Source organism: Numida meleagris, chromosome 2, assembly GCF_002078875.1.
Source record: "Numida meleagris isolate 19003 breed g44 Domestic line chromosome 2, NumMel1.0, whole genome shotgun sequence".
Taxonomy (NCBI): Eukaryota; Metazoa; Chordata; class Aves; order Galliformes; family Numididae; genus Numida; species Numida meleagris.
In genome coordinates, this window is record NC_034410.1 from 3370291 (window position 1) to 3392908 (window position 22618).

Sequence of the window (22618 nt, forward strand, 5' to 3'; positions counted from 1 at the left end):
ATGCAATTAAGTACGTAAAGGAAGCAGAAGTCTTCACAGCCGCTGAGCGCTGTGTTTTATGGGAATTCTAGGTGTGGAACAAGGCAGCTTTCTAGCACAGAATGAGATCTGCCAGATGAAGATGCTGTCAGATTTCACGGGGCTGGTCAGAGAGTGAGGACTTGCTCAGCAGGCTCTGAGGTTTACGTTCACTTAAAGGGTTTCTGTACATACGATACACTGGAAAATGCAAATACTTGAATGTGAAAGCAAACAAACAAACCACAAAGCAAAAGCAAATGATTCTTTTGACATTTTGACTTAGAGCCCTTGCTGAGCTCATGTAGTTTGGAGGAGAGGGCATTATTCATCAAAAACAAAAGCAAAGCTTGCTATAATTCACACGGTCTCCTGAATACGTTAAGACAGCCGAGTTGTTTGAGTGTATCAGCCAGTGGTGACAAGTTAAATCATACTTCTGGACTGGGACTGCCGAAATTCAGTCCTACTGTGAATGAATGCAGCATAAACATCCCGTTACGAGAAGCCTTTGCTGGTGTGGGTGCTTTGACAGGGTTTGAATCTGCAGCCAGTGCATGGTGATCACGGTACGTTTGGTGGAGGTGGTTGTGGTCTTCAGATTGCAAACCAGGGCTCAGCTGTGCCCACCCTGCTGAAGCTGATGAAGAAAGACAGGGCAGAGCGAGGACTGTCAGGTCCACACTTCTTGAGTTTCACTCACATAGGTTGTTACCTCTGCTCATACATTGAGATTGCCAGGACAGCCATTCAGTCTTCAGGCCGGATGCCCAAGCGTGGCTCGTGCCCATGTTACTAAACTCCTTCAGCCTCTTAAAATGGGGAAACCGTGCGCAAACTGCGTATTGAGATCAGTCCACGGAGCAGCCTAACTCGCAGGTCATTCCCGGGAACTGTTTGAGATACTGCTAGATTGCTTGGGGCAAAAATGTGGCCAGGAGCCATTCTAAAAATTTAACAGTGTAAATGATTAAGTGCTTAAAACAGACCTTTGCACTGTTTGATTTATTAGCTCCGATGGAGCGTGCTTTACTCCCATTGCTCAGAGCTCTCAGTGAGTGCCTGAGGGAGGCATTTTCCTCTAAGCAAACTCTCTGAGCTCAGCGATCAGCTTTCTTTCTGCTGGAGATTACTGCAGGATCCTGCTGGTGATGTGATGATCTGAGAGATTCACAATGAAAGCACCAGGGCAGTGGGTAATACCAGCTTATAAAGGAAGAGTGTCTCCGTGTTTCCTTTTATTTTTGTTTGGCTCGTTATGGTATTGAAAAAGATATTAAAAAAAAACCAAAACACTACTATTAGAACAAAAAATGCATATTTATGGATTTTTGAAAAATTCACCTGTTTTTTTTATTTTAATCTTGTGGGGGAAATGAGTAAATGCAGGTGGTAGAAGCACACTTTAATCACTGCTGAATGTGATCTCGTTTAGCTTATGGCACTTCCAGGTTTGCAGCGCTGTAGGACCTAGAAGGAGGCTTTGAGGGAAAGCTGCTTTGCTTCAGTGTAAAATGGTGTCCAGTAAATGACACTTCAGTAGTTTACATTTTCCCCTGTGCCTGTGGTTTGAGAAGAATAGATCAAATCTCCATCATGTAAACATCTTTCTTTTGTCCTGTACCACATGTCGATTGTTCCCATGTGAAGTGCAAACATTAATTCTCAGATGTGAAGCCGGAGCTCTGCAGCAAGCCCGTGGCACCTCCTTGCCCCCTCTCTAGGCCTGCAGTGCTACGTACCAAGGCCTTGCAGAAGCATCCTCTTTGCCTCCTCATCTTTCTATTCATAACAGCCAGCCTTGACAACTAAATGCTCGCTGCCGCTTTGCTTTGTCAACCTATTTCTTTGTATGGAATGACTTTTTTTTTTTTTTTTTTTTTTCCCCAGCTAATCCTTTTCTTTTTATCTGAATAGCTTCGAAAACAGCTATATTTGGTTTGAGCTGGCAAGTGTTCGGCGCAGAGCTTCATGCGTTTTACTTTTTTTCCTCTGAAGAGTTTGATAAACTTTGCTGTAGTCCTTATTGCCGGGGAAGACAAGTAGGAACTAGTCATTTAGCACTGCGAGTCAGCCAGCAAGTACTGTCCTTCAGATCAATGGCTGCTTGGGTTTCATCGACCGCGTCCAAACGTAGGAGAATCGCACTCCTCGTTCGCGGTGCCAGCGTGGGGATGAGCGTTAGGCGCTCGCTGCGATGGTGTCCGACGTACAGCACGTCCTGCTTTTGGAAGCACTGACCTGTTCCCAGTGTGGGATCGTTTAGATCGACTCTTGTGGGCCTGCCTGCCTGCACGATCCCGACAAAGGCCTGTGATAGTGACAGCGGCATTCTGAGAAAGCCACTTGGCAGAGACAGGCTGTGACATCCTGTCCTGACCTCCGGCTCATGAGCGCCTCGTAGCTGGGCAAGGCTGGGAACGTGCTGGCCCTGCCTGTGCACACCTTGTTCTGACAAGGCTCAAACCGACAGCTCTATTGTGGATCTAAATGGGTGGAGAACTTGGAAGCCGCGCTCCTCTGGGAGCAACCAAATAAGTGGCGTGGGTTTGTATGGAAAGGTGGCTTGTTTTCTCTAAATAAGCAAGGAAATCCCTTTGGTGTGTCGAGAGATGAAAAGTACTTCTTCAACAGAGCTGTAAGGAAGTGAAACTAATTAAAGTTCTACAAAGTTTGACATAATACTGGGTGAATAACTATCCACTTTGGGATGTGTATGCCGGGAAAGTAAATAGTGAGCAATGCCAATGGAGATTAAAATACATTAGCTGTCCTCGCTACAATGCTAAACCCTTGCCCTGGTAATAGTAGCTGAAGTGCCAGGGGACTGGAAGGGATCCACCTGCCCGTGAGGGCTTTGGGATAATCTCTCTTGCTCTTACCCAGGTCCCTAGGACACTGGAGGCTTTCTGATGCTGATATCTGGGTGCTGCCTTAGTTTTGGGGGTGCTGTCATCTCCCAGGGGTGACTTTTCCAGTGGGAAGGAAGTTGTGGGAGGAAGGAGGGAAGAAGGTGAAAGTGAATTAAAGAAAGCACGCTGATGAACCTGAACAGGCTGTCTGCAGGGCTGGCAGCCAGGTTCTGCTAGCAGGCATCTCAGTGCATGGGTTGAAGTATCAGTTCCCTTTGAGTGGCAGTAGCAGGCTCCCACAGCCCGGCCATAGCTTGGGTTTCAGCAGTCTCATGCCAGCAGGAGCAAAGAGATGAGGCGTGAGCCAGCACCCCTGGCAGAGCTTTGCAGTGTGGACATCATAGGCACAACTGTTCAGCTTTCTCCGTTGCAGGCCGTAGAGTTGCTGTGCTGCTCCTGCTGTTTCCTTGACTCAGGAGCAAGGACATCCGGGCACCAAGCTGCACCTTCTGTTGTGATTTGACTCTCTTGAAGCAGGGAGGAAGGCCAGAGTGATGGCTTGGAGCACACGGCAGAGCTAGTGATCTCCCAGTCAGATGGAGTGAGGATCTTTCCTCTTCTTGCCTCGTGTCTTCTCTGCTGGGAGATCAGCTATTTAGGCCATCTTAAACTTGAGAGACACTTCTAAGAGTAACAATTCCCCAGCAAGCGAACTCCACAAATCTTCATGAGTATTATTTTATTTCATGAATATTTTCAAGTCTTGGCAAGCTTTCCATGTTTCTTTATCTCCAACAACAACAAAAAAGAATATTAAAAAGAAAATTATATCTTTAAACCATACCATTGGAAGGGACTGCTGGAGGTCTCTTGTCCAGTCTCCTGCTCAGAGCTCCCAAGCCACATCACGTTGTTTGAGTCTCACTGAGTTTAGTTTCAAAGATCTGTTTCACAACATTTCGGATCCCCATCTGCAGTGCTCAGCCAGCTGTCACGGTGCTTATTTTTTCATCATATCCTTTGAGGTTTTTCCCTTGATGCAGCTTGTGAATGATGCTTCTTGTCCTGCTGTAGACTTCTGAGAAGATGGAGAGAGAGAGATTTAAGAATGAGCCAGAGAGGTCATGTTGCTCAGCAGTAGTGTATCATGAAGTCTTGGGTCAAAGGGTCATCTTCTTGGGTTATCTTCTGGAGGATATAGAGGTTCCATTGCTGACATTTTACAGGCTGTCACAGCCACTATCCATATAGCTCTGTCTGCTTAGAGTCTTGATCCAGTGTGGGAGATGGTAGAAAAGGTGGGAACATGCCAGCAGACCTAGACACAAACAAGAGGAGCTCCCATTTGATGAGCTGGAATTGGGGTAGCCTGTGAAGGGAGGCCTTGAGGTGTAAGTGGTGGCATGCTAGCAACAAATGAGTGAGCACTCTTTGCAGATACTGTTCAGGAAGTCAAGAGTTTGTCTGGGAGACAGAGCTGAGATGTTACCATTCATTTGAATCAATGCGAGTTTTAAATTGAAGCTACTCAGCCTGGCTTCCCTGTGTGGTGTGTCCCCAGTGCGTAAGTCATCTCATCCTAAACCAGATCTTTAAAGCAGAGGTCATTGATTGTGCCTTGATAGCGCTTTGGTCTTCCAGTAAGTATTAGGGAACCTAAGACAATGGCTTCTGAGGTCGATGTGTGAGACGAATCACATCCGAGATGCTGAGAGGAATCAGCATCATGTCAACTAGGTGGGAAGAATGGGAAGGCATTAGTTGTGGTCCTAGTGTAAAGACTTCGGATAAGGACTGACACAAAGCCAGGGGAGCTGTGAGAGGCTTGCTCCCCTTCCAGATCCTGAACAGGATATCCACAGATATGGGCAACAAAGAACAAAACTCTTCAAGTGTACGAAACTGCAAAGTCTGTCCTTTCTACAGCTTTATTTGAAGACAGATGCAGCCCATGATTCAAATGTTATTTTAATCCTTCTTAATATCTCGTGTCGTTTTGGGAGAGCGTGGAGATGGATCCAGCTGATGGGTGGCTTTAAACAGTTTCCCTTTGCATGCTGTGACTCAGCGAGGCACACAGTGCATGCACAGCTCTCAGTGGGTGAAGAATGTCTCCCCAGCACCCTTAATCAGCCGAGCACATAGGCAGATGCTTTATGAAGGTGTAACATCAAGTTTCGAAGACACCAGCGCTGTTTAGTTGCTGTCTCCGTGTAGCAGATGCCTGAGGCTTTTTAATTTATTTCTGAATTTAATTTCGTGCTCAGAACTAAAGACGTGTTTGGTTGCTTTATTGAACTGAGGTCACATTTCCCGTTCCTTGCAGATGTACGTTCTGCTTCCCCAGACTTCCTGGAAGAGCTGTGGAGAACCTGCTGGGCTCTAAGATCATAGAGCAGCGTCTCCCAGCTCATTTGGGGGTCAGGAGCTGGCAGCACGGTTTTATCTAGCCGCTAGGATTAACGAAGAGGCAAGTAGTGACAAGGAGCTGAAAGAGCTGAAGGATGACTCAAAAAGGAGGCTTTTCCTTGAACTGTGCTAGCAATCTGTAACCTTAGCTGCCTTAGGCTTCAGGTTGCAGATTCCTGTGAAAACTTCTGTTTAGACCTTCTGTCACAAATGGAAATTATTATTCTGGTGAAGCAGAGCCAAATGACTGCATTACAGCCAAATGACTGCCTACAGCCAAATGCTGCAGTGTTAAGCAAAGCTAAGTAGCAGAGTTGGGAAAGGCCAAAGATATCTTAAGCATAGGACCGAAGTTTTTTTGGTTCTTCAGCAAGCAAAATATTTCCACTGTGGTGGCCTTCTAGCACTGTCCTTTAGCGACCATCTCTCTTGCATACATCTTGGGTACAAAGGAACTGCGGGACAGGAAAGTAACCATCCTCACTGCAGGAAAATGCCACCCCCTCCTCTCCCAGGCTGTCTTCTGTCCTCAAAGCATCTGTTCTCATAGGCAAACACTGGTGACGGCAGGAGCCCCTGTAAATCTTGCCTGATGCCCACCTGCCCTGGAAGCTCCCTAGATGTATTTGAACAAGGTATGGGTTTCGTTGAGGAAGAGTGGGGTTTGCTTTGGATTTGCTGCATTAAGCTCTTCCACTAAGTGTATTTTTTGTGGCAAAGTTAGATGCATCTGATTCCCTGAACTGAGCTTCTGTGGGTACAAACTAACATTTCTGGCATTTAATTGGGCTGCTGCACTGAGATGCTCCTTCCCAGTTCTGTTACGCAGCTCTGAAAGCTGCTGTGACTTAAGTTCAGGTGAATACTTGATCTCACTGTAGAAATGGTGCATTTGGAGAGCTTAAGGTTGCCTTTGAGCCCAAAGGATTTCTCAGATTAATTTATTTGAATTGTCCAATGTCTAATCTGTCAGCACAGATCTGTATTTGGGATGAGCATTGATGTGGGACACAGATACCTCCTTTAGCATTTTTATGTGGCAGTGGAGATACCAGATGGATCTTAATCTTGACAGCTGTGGACTGAGTGCATGTTTTGTGATTGATAACTACGGAACAGTTTGGTGTTGGAAGGCTGCTTCATCTTGCTTAGTGTGTTTACCAGATCACATTGAGTTCATGTCTTCTCTAGCCATGAAGAATCATAGAGTCATAGAATCATAGAATTAGCTAGGTTGGAAAAGACCTACAAGATCACCTAGTCCAACCATCCACCTACCACCAACAACCCCACTAAACCATGTCTCTCAACGCTAGATCTAAACGTTTCTTGAACATCTCCAGGGACGGTGACTCAACCACCTCCCTGGGCAGCCTGTTCCAGCGTCTGACCACTCTTTCAGAAAAGTAGTATTTCCTAATGTCCAGCCTAAATCTCCCCTGGCGCAACTTGAAGCCATTCCCCCTCGTCCTGTCACTACTTACAAGAGAGAAGAGGCCAACCCCCAGCTCACTACAACCTCCCTTCAGGTAGTTATAGAGGGCGATGAGGTCCCCCTGAGCCTTCTCTTCTCTTCTATTCAAAAGGATAGGTAGAATGCTTCTACCTATCCTTTTGTATTTGGTGTCTGAAGAAAATGTAGTAGGGATTCATGTTATTGAATTTATATATCCTCAGCAGATATCCCTGACAGCTTTTTCTGAAGAGTTGGCTGTTATTAGACAACTGAAATGCGGCATCTGGGAGTTCTTAGATGAGAATGGAAAAGCAGAGTGTATGCATGTGTCCATGTTTGGCAGCATTCTCTGCCTCCCGAGCATCCCTCCCCTATCTTGACAGCAAATATTGCACTGTCAAGCGTCATCCTTTCCCACTTCAACTCTTCCCTGCACTTTCCAGTCATGCTGACTTCATCCTCTCTGCTGCTTCTTATTATGATATAGTTGAATTTCAAGATGCCGTCCATTCCATCTCTGTGGTGATCTCATGCCTATACTGACAGTTTTGGATCCTGTTCGTACCCATTTGGACTCGTTTATGTTACTGTAACCATTTCTTCATGTTTGAGAGAAGAGATCAACCTCTCCAGTGTGAGCGAAGCACAGTATCAGTGTTGTTTTCTCTCTCTATATATCACTATTTAGAAGAACACAATAAGCCTTCAGTTCAGAGTCTATGCTGATTGTTTTTATAAAATAAGACACATATCTACTCTCACATGCACGAAGTAACCACAAGTGCTGAGAGGAGGCAACACAGTTCTGAAGAGTTCTCCGTATCGATCTGTTAAGGCAAGGAACACACACCATGTAATGTTGCGTATGCATTTTTATGACTCCTTGTTAGTAATTTATGACAGTAGTTGTGCAACAAGAAGCAAAAGCTGCGTAAATAAGTGTTTGATTTTGCAGGATTCTGAGCCCTTTCGTTTTCAGAGGGAGAGCGCACATTACTACTAGCGGCTTGCAACTTCTAATGAAATTAATGCAGCAATATGTTAGCGTCTCTTAGATTCACTCCCTTTTCACTTGTCCTTTCCATATCCAGAGGAGACCTCGTGGTGAGTTCATCTGGTTGTGCCTCATAGAGGCAGGAGATAAAGACCTTTCATGGATTAACAAAGAGCAACGATCATGGCCAAGGGAAAAGATCTAACAAGATAACTGCAGGAGAGACAGGGCACTGACCAAAGGCCCCATGTGTTGTGTCCTGCAGTCGGAATAGGCCTGCAGACCATTAGTTGGTACCCCTGCTAAGAAAGTAAGGGACTCTATTTCACCTTAATCTCTGGCTCAGTGCATTGTTTTTGTTTCTTCACTGATGTCCACAGTGGCTCAGAGGAATTAAGGTAGACATTTCAGGTTGATATGCAAGACAACACCAAACTGACTTGGTGGGAAGAGGACTTGGAACACTAGCTATCTTAAGGGAAATGCTGTGTGAGTAAAGTAGTCTTCTAGTAGGAATCAGGAGGAGGCAACACCCTTACTGAAAGCAGCTAATATATCAAAATGTATATGCAGTCAATTCTCTACCTTTAAAATTCTGCATTGCTAAAGTGTTTCTTTTTTTTTTTTTTGCTGTTCTCTATTGTTTTTGCATATTTTATAAATATTTTTAAATATTTCTTGGTAGGGTTTGCCTGCTTTAAATGCAATTTCTGAAAACTATCGTACAAAAGAAAGCTGTTCACCCTGGTTAGTGGAGAGAAAATGAAAGCAAAAGTAACATAAGACGCAGAAGGTGCTTTTCCCTCTAGCCAAATGAACCCGAGCTGACCCTAAAGCAAATGTGACATTTAACCTTTTTCGTTCCTACACATGCTGTGCTAAACTTGACCTCTGTCTGTTCTTTCCCGTCATCTTAGGAAGCGGACAGCTGAACACGCAGTGTATTTACAGTGCATGGAGATGTCTCAAGTTTCTTCTTTGAAGTGAGCCAGTGCTTTGGGCTGTGAGGTGGCGGAAGGGCGGAGAGATAGAAGGGACGAATTACGTCTGCTATGTCAGCTCTCATGACTGGGTCTGAGACGACCACTGCAGAGTCTGCTTTTAGGCAAGATGGCAGCCCTGGCTGCAGGATGGGCCTGTTGCTTTTCCCCATCTCCTTGTCCTGGCCGTGCAAGGCCACCGGGCTGGAAGGCTTTGCTATGTGCAGCTGAGGTTCGAGTCTTCCTGGTGGAGATCATGATATTTATTCAAAAAGAATAAAATTTGAGAAAGGATTTTTGTCTGTTCTCCAAGGCTTCCTATTTTGTAAGTGAGAAGTGTGTAGAAAGGGTACTGTGCAAAGAAAAGTTCTTCAGAGACCAACATTGCTGATGAATTCTATTGTCATGGTCAATCATTCCACTTCTTACTGAGCAGTAGGGAATTCGGTGACATCAGAAGGGCTCTGCAATCACCTAACACATCTTAGAGCGCTGAAATATAGTGTCAGCATTCAAAGAGTATGGTTGTTTCCCTGTATTATATTACATTATTATGTATTATTATATTATTATGTATTATATTAGGTATGTTAGCCATTCTGCATAAGTAGAAACGCAAAGGCATTTTGTTTGTTGCCAAAGCTTTATATCCCTTTAGAAGAAGTCAGGAAGATTTTGTTTCACTGTGTGAAAATGGAGGTTTCTGTCATTGATGCGTGACTCCTGAATTTTCTCAGCACTTTTAGTGCTGCTTTTCTTCAAGGGCTTTTCAAGAGCTCCTCTTGCTCCCAACTCAGCTGCACCTTGGGATGTATCATTCTGTTGGCTTCTGTCCTTTGTCTGCAGCAGGCACTTCAGTAATTTGAATTTTCAAGCACAAAAATGACAACGTATTTCTTGGTTTCATCTCTGAATACACATTTCCTAAAGTATATTTGGTGCTATTATCCTATCTAAAACCTGTAGCTTCCTTAAGTGCCCGTGTTGATGATGCTACTTTTATTCTCACTAGCACTTGCCCTCAGTGCAGGGCTCAGAACTCCCATTCTGAGGGTCAGAAACTTGTGTGTTTTTTACTGGACAAAAGAACAGTGGGTCACATTACAGGGATGCCAACCTTTCCCATGCGGTTCAAGCCTTTTGAATTGCCCTTTGGTAATTCCTGCCTCTCTTTCTTGACTGTGCAAGAATTTTTAGCAGTCAGGTAGGCTTTTAAGTGTGGTTGATACAAATTTGGCCCATTGACTTAATGGGATTTGATCAATCTACTCTATTTTAGTTGTGTACTCTTAGGTGAGTCGTGAATTGAGTCCTGAGCTTTGGTAATGCCACTGAGTGGCTGGCTCAAGAAAAAGATCCTGTATAGGTGGTTCATGTGTAGTTGTCTATCTGTAGACATTTGAATGAAACCTGCTGTCGTGAACCTAGGCAATGATAACTGTAAGTTTCTCTGTCATGAGGGAATGTTTATACCCGTGCCGATTATGAATGGAAACTGCTGTGAAATGCTGGGGGGTTTTGTAGACATGATTAAGGAATTCTGCCCTTTGCTGCTGCTTTACTGGTTCTTTTGTATTGCTTCTGTCTGTTCATCCAGATAGTTCTCCACTGTGAATCTTCTGTGAACCTGCCCTTGTCCGTTCTGCTGGAAAAGTACTGTGAAGCTTTGTCAGCCCGCACCAATGTCACAGGTATTTATTTCTCTGTTCCTCAGTGGCTTCTTGTTACTGTAGGATCTGTTTTCAAAGTGTCCTTGCTCCAGGAACATCTTTCCCTGCTGAGATAAACATAGTGCTTCCACCCTTGAAATTTCATTGGCAACAACGTACAGTGGTGTGACGTGGAACGAAAACTTTGAATTCTGCACACCTGGAAAGAGCTTCAAGTGAAGTAATAATGACAGCCCTTTCTCTGCATTTAATCTGTTGGGTCGACACCAATGAGATCACTGAAGGACGATACTTCCAGAGCTCCTGTATCTGGACTGATCTAGACTCAATGTCACAGGCTGTCTGCAGTTCTTCAGGTGCCACATGGAATAGCCAGGCTGGGCAGGCAAAGCTGGCCATGGTAGCCAAATCCTGTCCTTGTATGGCATTCACTGAAGAGCCAGGTGCTCTGACCTGACTGACAGCTTATATAAGCTAGGGATGAACCTTGGACCGTTTCAGTCAGGCCAGTGGATTATCTTCTGTGAAAGACATCAGTCTCCAATTCAAAACATGTTTAACCTTTTAACTTGACAGTTTCTGTTTCGTGATCCCACCCTCCAATCTCCGAAGCCTGACTCTTATCTTTACAGGTTAGGAGATAAGTCTTTTCTGATAGAAGACTGAGATAGTACAGGGGAACTTAGGGACACTGGCCAGTGGGATGAAGGGAAAATGGAATATCACAGATTCTCCAGAAGGTGAGTGCAGACAGGAGGAAGGACTGAGGCGGATATGAGGATATGAGGAGGATTTAAGGCTTTCCTTGTACCAGTTTTTGAAAGCGGAGCAAAGCACTGATTCATGTGTTTGATTCCTGGCTAAAATGTACCAGCACAAAAATGAGTTGGTAAGAGACGTGAAACTGGATCTGACTTTGCTTCAGGAGGAGAAGAGGTGCACTCACAGTCAGTCACTCTGCAGGACAACTGAGGGTGCGTGCTGCAATGAGCGATTCTGCTGGGAGCAGATGAAGGATTATTTTTTTGCTGTTTTTTGCTGCTTTGCACCACGCTTTCCCCACAGTAAATCCCCATAGAGGGAGGAGCTTAAATTGTCTTGTAGAATGTAGATCATTCATCCAGCCTGGAGAAATGACAAAGCAAACGGGGTTCAAGGAAGATAAAATTCTTTCCACATAGTGTATCAGATCAGTTGAGTTTGACTTAAGGACGATAAACTGATCTAAATATTCTGATCAGACTGAAGTCTGAAAGTTGTGTTGCCTTAACTGCCTCTTCATCTGCATATAAATGGGTGCACTGACCTGTATTATGAATCTAGCCTGAGCTCTGTAACTCGTGCCATTGTATTCCAGTGAGCAACTGCCTTGTGGCATATTTGCTTGTGTAACATTTAATGACCAACTCTTCCATTTTGTGGTTGGAAACAAAGGAAAGATAAATGAGGTTTTGTGAAAGCTTCCATAATTTTGGACCTTTCTGTCATGTGTTCTTTGACTTCTGAGTACTTTTGTAAATACCACTGTAAAACTCTCAATTAATTCATAGCGTGTTCTGTCTTTTCCAGAGCTTTTATTGCAAAAAATTAAATTTTACAGCAGACCGTCTTAAAAGTTAGTGAACATTTTACTTCTCAATTGTTGGCAAAAAAATAATTTTCTGGGTTATTTGCATCTATGAATACAAGGTATCTTCTCAAGCTGAGTGCAACTATTATAATAGGATTTTAATATGAGCAGGGTAGAGAGAAATCACAGAAGTCTCTTACATTGCTCTCTTGTTGTAAGGTATCACTGATCAAAAGAGTAAATCACTGCTCTAGATTTAATGAGACTTGATTGTTATGTAGAGACAATCCAGCGTACCTTTATAAGGTATATTTATTGAATGTACCTTCCTGTGATGCTTGAGACCGTAGCTGTTCCTGCAGCATGCTTCAAAATCCTGTGAGCCTGTAGTCTTGTTAGAGCATGGGCTTACACAAGTAGCAAAACCCTAAGCTGCTTCATTTTCAGATGGGTTGGACCTGGGCCTAGACTCAAGCACAAGCAGGCAGTGAACTTTGGGACGCACTAGGAGCAAGAGTGTATGTTTTTCTTTGCGTGAGTCAATGTGATGGATCACCTACATGGTGCTTCTAGCCACTACATGCTCCTCTTGTCTCATGTGACAATTGCAGGATCTTCAGAAAGGTCTGTACTTTTCAGCTATGAGTCCTCTTGTTAAAAATGGAGGTCTACAGTATAGAGATCTCTTTATAATCAGTGAAGTTCTAGTCAAAATTGCAGAGTATGACTTCATCCTGAAAAAAGATCTAAAAGGAGGCAGAGATATTATGCTTTTGAAATGTTAATTTTTTTTTTCTTTCACTAAAGGGATAAAAGAATAAAAAGGTTCCGTGAATAACTCTGTATCACTGAGATCCAAAATTAGGTTACTGTGTGCATCCTGCATTTTGAACCCTCATAAGAGCAGGGATATATCACATTGAAACACTGGTGTTCTCCACCCAGCACTACAAGTGTAGAATCAGACCGGAACCGTTGTCTGCAATGTCTGAGTCTTTTATCTGTCTCACATTCTTTGACACAGTGCAGGTACAGTCTTTTACAGAAGAAAATAAATCCACCAATAAAAAAAGTAATCCAAGGAGAGCCATATTGAACAATCTTTATTTATAGCTGGTAGAACAGAAACACGAAAGTTTTGTAATTGGATGTATTCCTTGTTTCTTTTCCAGAAGGTGCTGTTAATTAGTCCAATATGTTAATTCCCCCCCCACCCTCCCAAACAGATGGGATAGAATGGTTTTGAGATTTCCATTTATGTCAAAGTGCAACAAATTGCTGAGTGAATGACATTGTAAATTCAGTCTGAAGGGATTTAAACCAAGCAATGCTTTTGAAGCAGTGAAAGGCAGTATAACTCACTCTCTCTTTTGGGTTTTGTTTCCTTGAAAAATTCCTGGATAATACCTTCATGATTGCTTGGGTGCAGCTTCTGAGCTTGGTGGGATTGTGTGTGTATTTGTGGACCTGAAGAGGAATTTTATTTTATTCTTAGTTGTCTTTCATATGAAAGAGATCCTGGTTGAAATGACAGACTTTTTCTACAGTGAAGATTTCAGCTCTTTCATTTTTCTTTCAGCTGAAGATGTTCCTGGTGTTGTAATCTCTTCATATGCTTTGACAAGAATTACAGTAATATCCATCATATCCAGTTGACTATAACTCTGTATATCTTGTCTGATACATACGCTGAGTTATAGCTTGAATTTTTATTCCGTGGAAGCAGCTCCTCTATTCGCAGTAATGTGGGTCTTGTTATGTTGGGTTTTTTTTCAGTGGGTTTTGTCGCGCTTCTTTTCACATTTTCCCATCTTCTATATTTCCACTAGAGACTACAAGTCCTGTCTTCCATCTGTTCCTACTCACTTTTAATCTCTGTGAAAGTCTTTCTGTCCCTCTTTTTGATCCATTGACTTGTTTGGACACAATCTTTAAGGCCTTGTCAATAGTGGATTCACCTGAAAACAGGATTTTCTTTCCAAAACTAAACAAGAAGGTGAATGGCCAGTGCCACTGTATTTGCTAATATAAGAATTACATTCTCTGTTTTCTTTCGTATCCTTCACTCTCTCTGAAGATTGTAATTTGCACTTATGGTATTTAAGGTTATGCAGACAACCCACTAAATTGGGGACAGTAGATTTGATGTGTCATGCATTTCATTTCATGAAGTTCTGGGATTCACTGAAAGAAAAAAAATGATGTCTTCCTCTTGTTTAACTGGATCCTCTTCAGGTTAGGCATGGTTCCTCACCCTTATTCTGGTCACTTCATGCTATGGTGAAAGACTGCTGTCCCACAGAGAGGGCATAAACCTCTTAAGCAGTGTAGGATTCCATAGGTACAAACTCTGTGCTATACTACTGTGATGTTGTCAAATTCTTAAGTCTCTGGGGAAGCTCTAGTATAGGGACCTTCTCAGAGTATGGAAGGGATGTATCCAGTGTTGGATTCCAACACGTGACTCCTCAGTGTCGCTGGTCAAGTATCAACTAACCCAACTCCTTTTGGAGATATCTGTCATTTGACCTGTTGCTGGGACAGTGAGTTACACTTGGGGCTTCTCCAGTGCTTCAAGTCATGCAAAACAGGGAAGATACTAAAAGTTGTGTTCTTCTCTTATTCTTTCTTGAATATCTCAGTGGTCCCACAATGAATCTCATCAAACTTGGGACATCAGTAAGCACTATTTCTCCTGCACAGGCATTGGCCAGCACCGGGTTCATTTGTGAGGAGGTTTTATGCCATTCTCAAGCATGAATCAAAGCATTCTCAAGCATTCTCAAGCATGAATCAAACTTCTTTGGTCACTCTCACACTTCAGATATCTTTTTAATCTGGCTTTCAGTGTTGAGCTGCTATGACACCTTCTTGTCTGGAGGTCTAAAGCCATAAACTCAACTCCTGTGGTATACGTTGGTGCCACTTTTCCAGGGAATGTGTTCAGGAGCATGTTAGACAGCAGTAACAGCAGCTTGGGAAAGGGAGAGAGAACATGGTTACTCAAGCACCTTTGCAGGTTAGCTTTATAAATCTATATTGAAAGCAGGTGATGCATATGTGTGTGCTGCATGATCTTTGTCATTCTAAACTAAATCAATGAAATCAAGATGCAAAAGTGAAAGTGCTTTCTCTGTGGCAAAATAGACTTCCCACATATACTTCAAGGTTATTTCTGACCTTTGAATACCACTTAAGTATCTTCGATCTAGTTCCATTTCCAGTTAGGAAAAGTACTGGGGAGAGTACATGGATGTGCATGATTGTGTAGAGTGGTGACAAAACCATATGAGCAGGGGAACAGTAGCATCCTAAAATGTGGGTTTCTTGTTGAAATGAAAATCTGAAAGCTTTACTTGGAGAACCAGTGAAATATGTAACTTAATGTTACCTCTGTTATTGACACTGTATTTATCTCAACTTTCATTTGAAATATTCATGTGCAAGAAAAAACATGTACATAATGGTAAAGCTTTATTTTAAACATGAAAAAAATTGTCAAGTTTATTTTCAGAAAATTATTTCCCATCCTTTTGGTCAGAAAAAGTATGAAGACTTGATACTAAGTACAGTGTTTCTCCCACTCTGAAGCTGACGATTCATTAAAATGCTTTTATTTCCTTGATTGTGTCCCTAGACAGATCTGCTTCTGTGCACTTGTCACAAGTGCAAACATCTATAAACAAATTTTTGTAACTATTTGTGAGAAAATGGGCTTTGCAGACTTGGCAAACAATTTCGTGTTTAAATCATTTCTGTCTTCTCAGAGCTTTATTTGAACAAAACCTGAGTTTTCTAGCTTTTATTTATGGAGGTTTTATCTGTGCTGCTGTAACTGGAAAGAGTTCTGTCATCTGTGGCTGGAAGATTTTGTCATCCAGATTCTTTGTGCTGTGTTCCTTTGCAGCCTAGGAGCAACACAGGCCTTCTCTTAGGGCATGAAGCCTGCTGGAAGGATAGTGAACCTGGGAGCAAATGGTAAAAACTCAAAGTGCACGTGGTTAGGAGCCAGCATGCTCTCATCAGGGCTATCATGGACTCATGGGATGGGGCTCAGCTCACAGATTTGCCATCTGAACATTCATGTTTACATGTAAATTAAGTGTCTGACCTCCCATTGTTGTCAGTGGGATTGGATTTAGTGTCCTGGTGCCCTTTCAGATGTTTTAGAGCACCTAAGACCTGCAGGGCTGACAGATATGACACAGAACCTACAAGAAACTTGTGTCCTCTCGAACAGCTGATGCTGGCTGGAGGGATGTCTCAGGGATCTGGGGGCACTAGGTGTCATCTGAGTCCTTCCTTAGATCTCCTTTGACTCTTACTGTACTAGGTGAACTGGATGAGTTGAACTAGAGGTTCCACTCCATCTAGGCAGACTCATGTAGGCATTTCCACACGGGAGTTTCATAGAGATCTGACAGATATCATGTACCCTGCAGAATGGGAGTTAAATCTACGTTTGTAGCTCGAAGCACATATGCAATATCCTCTAACAAGATGACGGCTACCAAAGAAAACTGTCACGAATGCACATATGCTGCAGATTTTGCTTGGCTGACTATTGTTATTTTTAGAAGTCGGTTTCAATCGATCATTCTTTTAGTAAATGAAAGTTTTGTGACAGACAAACATAGTCTATAACTGGCTTTCTGTCCAAAATGGCGTAGGTGAGACACTCATTGCTCTAGGGGTTATTTATTTCTGTGCACTGCCCCACTCTGTTTCTTGGAAACAGAAAGTTTGGCCTGATTACATCTCTAAATATCCCTTCCCAGTAATGGCATGGCAGCAATTCTCACAGTTTCACTTCTGATTTTCCCAGCAGGTTACATTAGTGAGCCCTTCCATTTATGATGATGCTCGGATGAGCTCTTTATTTTAAAGCCTGCCTTGTGCTCTTGGTTCTTCAGCCTGCTGGCTGAAGCGTGGTCTGCTCCTGCAGTTCGCTGCCCATCGGGCACTCAGGAATGTGCTTTCATCACATCCACACAGCTCAGTTACTGCTCACAGGCATAAAGTTAACCCTGAGCAACAGCATTTGCACGATCAAACCTTGAACTGAGGACATGAGCAATCTTCCTAGCACTTCCTATTTTCAGATGTTGCAATGGCACTATTTAAATAGCGGCGATGATGGTGGTTTACTTTCTCACTGCCACAAATGACATACCGGGCATTTAGTCTAGCACTGCTTGTTTGGGCTTCCCAAAATAAAGCTGAGTGCAGTGTACAGTATTGCACTATTCATTCGATTGCCACTGGTCCTTATAATTTAAAATGTTGCATTTCTCAAGTCTGGAGCAGTTCAAGGCTGAGGTGATGTAGAAACTCTCATGTGTTAAGGAACCGTGCAAACACATCCCAGCAAGTTCTGTGTCCCACCAGCAAGGATTATTTGCTGTAAAAAAATAATAAAAATAAAAGAAGTCTTGTTTTTGGCAAAGTTTTTATGGATGAGATACGAAAGCATATGTGAGTGAAGTTTCCCACGCTTGCCCTAGGTATCCAAAGATTGACCAGTTCTTCCAAAATTCACTGCAAAAAAAAACCCTCTTGAGCTGCAGAAACGAGGCTGTGAAGCTCTCAGCCATCACAGCGGTGACAGCAGCGCAGAGAGACTGGGGTTTTGTTTTTCCTTTGTTCTTGTGCTTTTAAAAAGAGTAGCTATAGTTCATGGTCTGACTTTTGCTTTGATTCTGAATGTGGAAATGTGTTTTAGTAAGGACTTGCTCCAGTGCCTTCGCCCCATATATGGGCACTTCTGCAGAACTTCAGGGCACTACTCAGTGAAATAGCCTTGACTTAGACGAGGGACCAGCTACACTAGAAGTGGTTTAGAAGGAACTCGACAGCCTTAACGTCAGCAATCGCTTTCCTTGAACTTTGCATTATCCAGGAAGGCAGCAACCCTCCAAACACTTTCATCAGCAACATCTCTATACGGCGTCAGCACGGAATTGGCTGAAAAACGTCTGTAGCACATTTGTGTGGAGTGACAGAGGTGTTGGGTATGTGGGTCTGACTGTGGAACAGGGTTGCTGATGGCATGAAGTCAGGGCAGATCCCACGGCCCCGTTAAGGAGCAGAAGCTTCTACATGGATCAATCTGATGGCATTGGCGTGCTGGTTCCATGCTGCCAGCCTGAGAGGCTGTGAAGGAGGAGGAAATGGAAGAGGAACAGGGCAAAATGCAAATAAGGCAGGCATAGCCCAGAAACAGAAACGTGTCACAGTGGGGACATGCCGCTGAGGTTTATTACTTTTTATTTCACTATATCACTGCAGCCTGGATCTGTCACTGCTGTGCGACACGTTCTGAGCAAATTCTTGGTAGCGACTGCTACAACGCCATGCTTCATCAAACAGACTGAAATCTTCACATTTACCCATTTGATACAATAACTACCGTTTGCCGAGTGTGGTTTCTAAATTAGATATTTTCTTACATTTGGCAGATAAAAATACACTTTGCAGAGCTTCTCATTTTGTTGAGATCTACTGAACAGACGCCTTGCTTTCTCTGTTCACATCGAATCTGGTCTTAAATGAAAACACCTCCTGTCCTTTCAGTTCTCATTTCTGAAAGGTTTGTGAATTGATGAGCCCTCCAGGCAGGGAAACAGTGCTGTGGCCATTCCACAGAGCAAAGCCACGTAGCAACAGTGATACTACAAGCTGCACTATTTGGGAAGATGGGTGGTTCAAGGGATTTCTAAAACATGAAGTGTAGCAGGATAATGATTATTGGGAAATGGTAGAGATGGTCTAGAATAGGAAATGATTTTTTTTTTTTTGCTTCTGATTTCTATAGAACGATCAAGACCTTGTGGCCCAAAGACTGGATTGGCCCTGTAGTTTAGGAATGGGCTTCTAAATGCGTTCTTGTTGGCATCCAGTGGTTGTCTTGCCTTTTGCTCCCTGCTTGTGGTAAAATTGGTGTTTCCATAGTGCTTGTGAAGAAGTGTTTCTGAGGCACAGTCAGAGCCACTGTCACCATATAGACAGATTGAGGTGAGACAGAGCCCTATCCATTTCTCTGTGAAGGTATCATTGTAATTTCTGTGGGGCTTAGGCCCATGTGTATGAACCCAGACCTGCTGGCACTGCCTCACTTCAGCGGTATCTAGCAAAAGCTAAAAAAAAAAAGGGACACCTTCTATTGTCTGCCATCAGTACATCGCAAGATGTGCTCAGAAATGCTGTTTGAGAATACAGTGGTGGGTCTAAGGAAGAGAAAGTGGTAGGATGCTTCATACTTACTAATGCTTTCATAGCCTACTGTGGACTAGAAAGTGAATACAGAAGATGGATTAGAGATTCAGCTTGCATTAATCACTTGGTGTAAAGGTGCAGCTGACAGCTCATCCTTCCTTGTTTAGCTCTCTACTGCATCAACTTGTTTGGCTTTTTCTGAATAAAATCTGTTGTGCATGGAACTGATTTGCCTTGGCCTCCAACCCTGAGATGAGGACATCTTATTGTATTGTTCCACATATGAAAAAATAGCTAAGCACTAAAGCTAGTCAGAATGCAAAGCTGACCTGTGAAGCTCCAGCTCTATATCGTTCAGTTTTCGTATTCCATTACAAAATAAAAAACTCTGCAAGTTTTTGTTTTTTTTTCCTCCAGGCATTCATCTTACTCATGAAACTGTCAAAGTATGCAAGCTGGTTCCATAAGAAAAAGATAATGGAAAATGTTAACACAGTTGATGTAAGCCTCTAAGACCTGAACTGTTCAACCACTTTGCCCTGCGTATGTCTGTACTCATGCGAGAAGACTCAGTCACTAGAGATGCACCCCGCTGAGCAATATTACTCTGGTGCATAAATGTTAGACAAAAATCGTTTGTGGATTCACATACTTCAAGTGCATGTAGCCATGGCTAACAGAGGAAGCAAATGAGAAACAGATTCCCAAAGGTGTAAGTGCTGCGTGGTATCTCATCTCCGTTAATGTGCTGCAGGAATTGGATTCCGTCCCTCTAAATAGTGTTGTGATGAAGTTGCTAGCCTATCTATGGATTTGTTTGTCCTTCCTAAAACCCTGTCATGAGCAGCGTGGGGAATGTTTTCATTGCAAGGCTCTCTCTTTAAACTATCATGTGCAGACGTCCCTTGTACATGAGGCCAAGCATTCCGAAGCCGATATCTTCCTAGCTAACACTGTGCAATGCACAGAGGTTTACTGTACCAGAGAAACCTCGTCTTCTTCTGAAAAACCCCCGAGTTGATGATGATTGCTGGGAGATTGCTTATGCATCTGCTGTTCATCCCTGAGCATCCCCTTAGGGCTGCTGTTGCAGACTGGGGGGGTCTTAGGGATGCTGCAGCAGCTGGACCTTCAGTCAGGACCAGTTGGGCTGTGCTGGTCTTTTTAAACAAGCCTGGCTTTTTCATTGGTTATAGGGACAGCCTAGGGCCCACTCAGCTGCTTGTGTCTGCTTTGCAATATCTTGAGTTACAGGAAATTAATCATACTCCTAAGAACCTTCTTTCTTTGAAAGCATCCCTGAGGTAATTTAGCAGCGTGTGGAAGACTATTACTTTCTGCCTTCTATGTAAATAAAGGGGAAACAGTTAATAACTGGAAGGGAGATATATTTGCAGTTTCATTGTTAATGTGCTCAAGGAGACTTCTTGTGAGTTCATCGCTCTGAACGCGGGTATGAAATCTTCAGGTTAATCCTCCACGTGCAGACACGCTCCAGTGAGCCTCGAGTCTTTGAAATGTGAATTAGCAAGCTAAAACCAAGGTTCCCGGCAGAGATGGATGCCGTCTCATTCCACCAACTTGTTTTGTTTTTACACATGTGTATGTATAATATCTACATATACCTGCGGTCGTTTGAAGAACGATAGATGTCTTTATGCTGAAATTGCCCTTCCTCCAGTAGCCACCGGGTGAACTTGGCAGGCTTTGGAAGCCAGGCTTTTGGAGCACGATGGGGGATTTTTTTCTGTAACACCACCAGAAAAAATACGTTCTCCTCTCTTGTTTGAGTTAACGCTTTAGAGCTTTGCATCAATCATCATTTTCTTCATGAATGTATGAAGTCAATAATCTATGCGAGATGCTTATATATATATCTTTGCATTCGAGAGGGTGGAAATGCTATTATAAGTGCCACAGTGCAGATCATACACCATATACGGTGCATATTATTTTTTCTTGGGAGAGGCAGCCTTATTTGCTCAGAAGTGAGGCCAGTGTTCTCCCATGCTGTTTTGATTGATTGCCCTTCTTTTTGTACTTAATTTCTTAGGAAGCAGTCTCAGAACCAAATGTAAAACTTGTATTAGCAGAAAAGATGTAGGTTTTTCGGGCTGCTATAAAATATCTTGCTTTACTATTAAGGACACAAATCTCTAAGATAAGTGATACAGAAAGCAGCTCGGTATATGTGCTTTATAGGATAAGCAATGATTTTTTTTCATAAAATGACAATTAGAATGAGAACAGCTGTGTATGTTGTCAAACTTTTGGCTTCTGTTTCCTTAACTTGGAGAGTTATATGAATATTTCCAGCAGGAAGGCAGAATGCTCAGGGGCATCAGTGCGCACATACGCAGCAGAAATGATTATGCCTTCTACTTTTGTCTTATAATCACTAGAATTTCATCAACGTCCATAAGAAAATGAAAGAAATCCGTCCATTTTATTTGAGAAAACACAGTTGAAAAAAGAAGTGTGCAGCATTATATGCTATTTATTACTTCTCTTTTCTGCAGTTCTACAGACTACAGATGAAACAAGCAAAGCATACTTGAGTTTCGGTCTGCACTGCAGATTTTGGAGCACTTTTGAACTCTTGATGGGGTTTCAGGAGGTCTGACTGTTTCTGGGTATCTTAGCTTACCTTCAGCATTTCCAGTTACTTCTTGTTTTCAGTGTTGCAACACATAGAAATACTTTGTTCTAATAAGATATGGTGAAAAGTTGAAGGATTTGCCAGGACTTCAAAGCCAATCGTTGGAGGAATGTTAGAACTGGAAACGTTCTGGTACAGCAGCCCTCCTCTGGTATTTGGTTGGTACTAAAAAGACAGCGATTAAAAGGAAGCAGCTGCCATTTTGACATCACAGAAATTTTAAATAGTCCACAATAGCCTTGCAAGCCCACATGAAACACAATGACAGCTTTCTAATTGACTGATGCAACTGCTCTTGCTTTTATTTTTGTTATTTTTCTTCTTCAAAAGTCTTGGAGCCACAAGGATGAAACTGATGTGGGAAAATATGGGATTAAATTTGGATTTCTGTGGCAGGTGTGAAGTTCCAGGGAATGGAAGTAAGGATTTTGGGGAAAGAGGAGGAGGAGGAACTTTTGTTGGGAGGAGCTTTTTATAAGGGCGGGCAGCGACTGGACGAGGGGAAATGGTTTTAAAGTGGAAGAGGGTAGATTTAGACTAGATGTTAGGAAGAAATTCTTTACTGTGAGGTGATGAGACACTGAACAGGTTGCCCAGTGAGGTTGTGGATTCCCCCTCCCTGACAGCATTCAAGGCCAGGCTGGATGGGGCTGTGAACAACCTGGTCTAGAGGGAGGTGTCCCTGCCTACAGCAGGGGGTTGGAACAAGGTGATCTTAAAGGTCCCTTCCAACCCAAACCATTCTATGGTTTGTTGTACAACCAGGTTGCCCTTTATTATTTTCAAGGCTCAAAT

The 22618-nt window shown here is 43.0% G+C and overlaps 1 protein-coding gene across 1 annotated transcript in view; it reads left to right on the top strand.

Moving 5' to 3' along the window:
* CRHR2 (corticotropin releasing hormone receptor 2) overlaps window positions 1-22618 on the top strand; it is a 138069-nt gene that overhangs the window by 1634 nt on the left and 113817 nt on the right. Inside the window, exon 2 of the mRNA XM_021388439.1 lies at window positions 10307-10400. Within this exon, the coding sequence (XP_021244114.1) occupies window positions 10307-10400 (94 nt within the window). The remainder of the gene's footprint in view (window positions 1-10306; window positions 10401-22618) is intronic.